Source organism: Folsomia candida, unplaced genomic scaffold (assembly GCF_002217175.1).
Source record: "Folsomia candida strain VU population unplaced genomic scaffold, ASM221717v1 Fcan01_Sc010, whole genome shotgun sequence".
Classification (NCBI taxonomy): Eukaryota; Metazoa; Arthropoda; class Collembola; order Entomobryomorpha; family Isotomidae; genus Folsomia; species Folsomia candida.
This window is the reverse complement of record NW_019091202.1, coordinates 5,374,812-5,381,096: the sequence shown is the minus strand read 5'-3', so window position 1 is coordinate 5,381,096 and position 6,285 is coordinate 5,374,812. Positions and strand designations below refer to the sequence as shown.

Here is a 6,285-nt window from a genome sequence, read left to right as displayed (position 1 = left end):
CGTCTGGGAACATTAACTTCACCCTAGGATAAGGGGGTTATCTAACATGGGCATACAATTTGGGAGAGGATGAGGGTGGGCCTCTGGTCCTTCCCCTCGACTCGAGGGCCCTCGAGTGGAAGGACCAAGGAAATGCAAAAATGCTTAAAATCTGAGCGAAAATCACGGAAAATTTGTAAAAAACACTCCATAATTATACGAAATTACGAATTATATGGTTATAAAAGTGGTTAAATATATATCCTTACTAAGGATTCCTTAACTAACTACCAATTTAGGTTATTATTATTTCTTTCTTTAGTATGTAACATAAATACATTGTATTTTTGTGATTTGCATGCCTACATAATTTTCATGAGAATGAATGATTGAGCCCGTGGAGAAGTTGCGACTGACCAGATTTTGTACAGCGCCTAATTTCAAACGAATCGTTTGCAGGTATTTCAGACAAGTACAACATACGCAGATTGATCAGTAAACAGGTGACGATCTAAATAAATTTGCTAATTTGAAATTTATGCTGGAACTAAAAAATATAGGAAAGTTTTAATTGCATTCCTATTTTCCATATCTCTTGTTGGATTTGAGTTATTTTGATGGATCGAATATAAAAAAAATAAATGTCGGGTTTCGTAATTTTTATCATTGTTTAACAAAATACTTAATTGTTAAACAAGTAATGATTTAACTGCTAGGCCATAATTTGACTGTAACTTATACATATTCACATATTGCTAATCCATTAATATTTCGAGTGGGACAATTATCAAAATAATGGCAGCCAACTTAATCAAACCTTCGGACGGTGTTTTACAAGCCAAATTCAACACGGGCTCAGATGATTGGTCGGCTATTTTGCCTTGCGTTGATCGTCAAAAGGTAATATTTGTGTAAAAATGTCTACACATTGCACATGTTTATGGTAATGGTTGTCATTAATTAATTGCAATGCATTTTAATTGCAGTACACCATTGGCGATAAGTACACCTCGTGGGACACACAGGGCAATTTTATCTTTTTCAGACCTGAGGGCCCCGAGTGGAACTGGAAGTTCGGTCTGGAAATCTTATGTGACGATGGCTTTTACTCGGTCAAACCTGCCACGGTTGGTAGTATCTACTTTAATTGATGATTAATGAACTATTTTGCAACACTCATAAATAAAATATGAATAATTTAGGGGGGCGGAATTTTTTAAACGGCGCAAAGCTGAATCGCGAAGTCGGGCTAAATTTTGGCGATATATTCACCGTCACGAAGCTCCGCAACGATATTTCTGGTGGACTTGCAAACTTCACGTTTGAGGTAAAAATTAACTTAAAAAAATAATCAATTCATTTCAGTAATAACGAATTCTGTGCTAATTTTAGAAACGGAGCTACATTGAAAATTGGGATGACTGCAAGAACATTTCTGACTCGGAAAACACGACTGGATCAAATTTTATACTAGATCGAAATCAATTGGTGCGCGAAATATGAAATTATTTAGCATGTTGCACGTTTAATTTCCTCTTAATTTCCAGGTTTTCTCGATCATTCTGTCCCGTCTCTCCTTGCACCTTGGGAAGCTTGAAGAACGCCCGACTAGTTTGTCGCCACTGGAATGAAGAAGTGACTCCCATTCTGCGAAAGAAATACGCCATAAAGTTCAGTTATTCCTCCGACGTTTACAACCCTTCGCTGAAATTTTTTCGATATATTCATGAAATGCGAGATGCTGAAAACTGGCCACACTTGAAGATAAGCTTTCCATTCCTAAGATTCCTAGAGGATGGCCAGGAAAATTGGAAGGCTAAGTATGCCGCTGACCTGAAGTGGTTTCTTAAGCAGAAAAGGGGACATTACGTCAAGACTTTGGCGCTGAACGGGTACATCCACTCTGACCAGGATTACCTGATGTATCTCGACACCGTTTCCGAATTTAAAGACACCTTGGAAGAATTGTATCTCAGCTAGGGTTGTCAATATGTCATGTCGAGGAGTAAATGTCGTGTCATGTCGAAAGTGTCAATGTCATGTCATAAATGTCCGTAAATGTCATTATGCCGAAATATATGACATTTATGACAAATATGACGCACAAATTGGACATTTATGACATTTATGACACATAATGTAAATAAATCACTAGACCCTTGTGACTGCAATCTGTTGAAAATAGACCACAATTTTGCACCTGGTCCGTGAGAAACACACATGTGGGTTTTAAATGTTTGTCTCAACTTTGCTTCCGTCCGTTTATTCAAATGACGATTTTGAAACCTGATCATCTCCGTGTTTTTTAATTAAGATTTTATTTCTTGTATGTAACGGTCGATAATTTCAGCATTTGCGAGCTTAGAATTTTTTTACGACAAGATAGAAACAAAATAGTTAAATGTCTGTATAATTTAATAAAAAAAAGAGTTAAAAAATCTTCATTCTAAACTCCTAATTTCATCAACCAACCTTTGTAAAATTATTCACTTCTAGAAGAAATAAAACCTTCTAAAAAGCACACAGCGATTAACAGGTTTTAAAATCGCCATTTGAATACATGGAAGATGGGAAAGTTTTAAGACACAAAAATTCAAAACCCGATTGAGACTTAGAGAATGTTAAGCTCATAGTTGGAATATGACTTCGAAAATATTAGTTTAATACATACAAACTAGCTTATCATCTCTCCCTTAATGGCTTTATTATGTAGCAGCAAGCCACCATTAATTGTCGCCAAACTGTTGCTACTAGAGTAAGTTCAACAGAATGAGAGATGAGTCATAGAACGTAATTCGATAAACTTTGGGTGTTTTAAAACAAGTTTTTGAACATAAATATATAATTTCTTGTTGATTTACATATTACAAACAGATGGATAGAATTGAGACTAGAAAATATTTCTGCTACGGTGGTTCCACGTATGTTCGTAGAGGGCAGTTTTTTGTAAATGTCATAAATGTCCAAAATGTCAATGCCAATGTGTCACGACATGTCATGACATTTGACAAATTGACACATTGACAAATATTGACATTGACACGCTTTTTTAAATGTCAGACATTTGTGACATTTATGACATTTATGACATGTCGACATGTCATGACAAATGACATATTAACAACCCTAATCTCAGCTTGACCATAAAAACTGTCGACCATAATGGCCCCGAGCAGCAATATTCACAGCGGGACCTATTTTTCCCCGTACTAAAGAAGTTTTCTCTACGAATTTTTAATCATATGAACGAACCAATTGTCCCAGTGACTACAAGCTGGATGAAAACTTGGGCCGACGCAATTACACGGGTGAAATCGATCTCCACGCTGGGCCATGGATTCCTGGGGTCAAGAATTGCCGTGGCGATGCAAACAACGGGAACTTTGGGGTATGGAAACTTGCGTCAAATCATGCTAACTTGCAAGCCAACGGATGGCATCAATTTTCTCATGGGGATGAACCCACAACTGAAGAGTTTGACGTTGACGTTACCTCTGGAACCCCAGCATCTTCCCGAGTTTGAGAATCTGCTTAAGAAATTCGCCCCGTCCTTGAATTTACTTCGCTTTCGTGTTGACACGAATGGACTTGAAGAGAAGTCGCGTTTCGTCCTGAATCTGCCATGTTTTCCTAAACTGATAAATAAATTTAAAAAAATAAAACTAAGGCGAGAGGCGCTATTACAAACACGAAACAAGCCCTCCCACCAACACCCCCGTCTCGCCGTGGCCCCATTTATATTTTTATATCTGGGGGGTGTAACCACAATTTTATTTTTTGTAATTCTTTCCTGCATCATACAAAACGATTTATAAAACCACCTATAATAGGGTATATATGCCACCATGGGTGCATGCATTTTCGTGATGGTGTCATAAAATTGTCACACAAATGTCGGAAATCAAACTTCAAAATCTGCTAGCTCAATTCTGAAATTTCTGAATGCAGAATGTATTTAATCACATAATTGCCTACGTTAAAAGTTGATTTTAAGAAGTAAATATTTCATTTTTCTACGACGGTTGATGAACCAGGTATATTCCAAACTTTTCAGCTACAATACGGATAGATTTGAAACTTTAGGATCTTGGTTAAGGCATAGGTTTTCTTTAATCAAACATCTTTAATTAAAAAATATTTTTATACATATTTTATCAAACATTTTACATAAGTGTTTCGGGGTTTTTAAGAATATATTTATCAGGACTCTAATGCTAGACATGTTTAAATTGAAATTAATGTAACTGTAATGTAAATGTAATGTATTAAGAACTGCAGATAATAGGCTTTAAAAGTGCAATGCAATATAAAATTGTAATATTTATCAACTTAAATACAGTTTACATTTGTAGTTAAAAGTTTGAATCATAAATTGTGGTTACACCCCCCAGATATAAAAATATTAATGGGGCCACGGCGAGACGGGGGTGTTGGTGGGAGGGCTTGTTTCGTGTTTGTAATACCGCCTCTCGCCTTAGTTTTATTTTTTTTAATTTATTTAGTTTGGAGTTTTTAAGTGAACAATTTTTTTAACTCCCATTAAAAACCCACAGTGCATAGCCCGAGTAAGGAAAAGATTGGGATTATCACCCAATCCGACTTTTGTACAAAATTTTATCATAAATGCATATCAACATTTTTATAATAAAAACCTACTTCAAGCAACTTTGCGGGGCCTTTTTAGATGGCATTCACAAAAAGTCAGACTCCTAATATTTGTTTGGCTATAATTTCGTGATTCATTGTTGGTATAAACCATTAAAAACCTAAAGTGCAGACTCCATTTATCCCGAGTCATGGACAGAGTCCCTGGCTCGATGAGTCAGAGCCGACTTCTAAATTTTTCTCCGAATTGATCAACATAACCAACCTCCGTGGTGAACGGTTAAATGTTTGTTGGATATTTTCTATTATTTAGCACCAAATGTTTGAATTGTTTACAAATCCTTCCACTTCAATACCTGGACCAGTGGGCTTCTTTAACATCTTGATCTTCTAAAGCTGTTGTGTTATCCAGAAGCAGTTTTTAGCTTCCATACCAAATTTCAGATGAAAATTACAACTTTTAAAAACGGTATGGGTCACCCCGCAGGGTCATTCTGTTTGCACTTAGCTAAGTTTTAATTGCAAATTCTTTAACGAGAAGCCACTATAATTGTAAGTATTACCGCGCCGGATTTCATGCTTTTAAAGTAATTTCTAAAACCTATCAGTACAGCTTTGCTCAGCCGGAACCAGGATTGATTAGTGAACATATCTTTGTCAGAACGTTATACTAATTTCATTTCATATTGTTTCATTAAGACCCATTTCCAACCTCTCTACCAAATTTCAGTTCGATATGACGATTTTTAAAAATCAGTGTGGGTCACCTCATAGGGTCCCTCAAGATGAAAATTTTTCCAATCTAAATTGATTTTTTTCTGTTACAATCCGTTAGCAACCTTTGTACCAAATTTCAGCTTCTAACGACAAATTTTAGAAATCCGTGGGGTAACCCTATCGGGCCTCCCAGGTTGAAAATTTCTGAAACTCCACTCCAATTTAAACGCTTTGAGGTCAGTCGCAATCTTCATACTAAAATTACTGAAAATTATTACTATAGATCTTTCTCAAGCTACAAATATTTTACTTGCACTTACATAATTTAACCTGCTCTAAAGGTTCTTGGTAGTTAAGGGCAACACATTTGGATAGAAATGACCCCCACCGGCCAACCACTTGACCAATCATGCCCATCTTCGAACTCATCCTTACTTTTGTAGGTAGGATCAAGTGTACAAAATTTCAAATCGATAGCTTGTGTTTAAAGAGAGTTATCGTGCGTACAGACAGACAGACAGACAGACGGACAGACAGACATCTTGACAAATCTATAAGGCCATCTTAAAAGGCCTAAACCTAATGGTTCTAATTTAAATTCACATTCTTAGATTGGTAGAAATTGGCAGCATATGTAACAAATTGCGGTTCAATACGACGATTAAAACAAATCCGTATGGGTCACCCAGTAGGGCCCCTCCAGATGAAAATTTTTCTGATTTTAATTCATATTGTTCCATTACGAGCCATTACAGATTTATCTACCAAATTTCAGCTCGATTTGATGAATTTGAAAAATCAGTATGGGTCGCTCCAGATAAGAATATTTTAAATTTCAATTCAAATTCTTCTATTAGTTGCAACTAGCAATCCCCACACCAAATTTCAGCTTGATTGGATGAATTTTAAAAATCTGTATGTATCACCCCTTCAGGTCCTTCTAGATGAAAATTATTACAATTTTACTTTATATTAGAAACCATT

At 36.1% G+C, this 6,285-nt stretch overlaps 1 protein-coding gene across 2 annotated transcripts; it reads left to right on the top strand.

Annotated features, from left to right (window-relative positions):
* Positions 1-446: 446 nt before the first annotated feature.
* On the top strand, positions 447-4,644 carry LOC110854710. 2 transcript variants are annotated; one of them, XR_004835742.1, is made up of 6 exons: positions 447-879; positions 966-1,106; positions 1,182-1,306; positions 1,372-1,467; positions 1,527-1,960; positions 3,116-4,644. XR_004835742.1 is itself a non-coding variant. In XM_035855507.1 (6 exons), the coding sequence occupies exons 5-6, from the start codon at positions 1,711-1,713 to the stop codon at positions 3,792-3,794; spliced, it is 915 nt and encodes a 304-aa protein (XP_035711400.1). In that variant the 5' UTR covers positions 447-879; positions 966-1,106; positions 1,182-1,306; positions 1,372-1,467; positions 1,527-1,710; the 3' UTR covers positions 3,795-4,644. The 2 variants fall into 2 exon arrangements, 1 of the variants encoding a protein (XP_035711400.1); XM_035855507.1 differs by having other exon boundaries at positions 1,527-1,946.
* Positions 4,645-6,285: the final 1,641 nt, after the last annotated feature.

Bases quoted from the DNA above. Each gene is read 5' to 3' on its own strand.
- LOC110854710 (XM_035855507.1), top strand. From the start codon at position 1,711: ATGCGAGATGCTGAAAACTGGCCACACTTGAAGATAAGCTTTCCATTC. The intron at 1,947-3,115 runs GTATCTCAGCTA...CCCTAATCTCAG, and splicing joins AAAGACACCTTGGAAGAATT to CTTGACCATAAAAACTGTCG.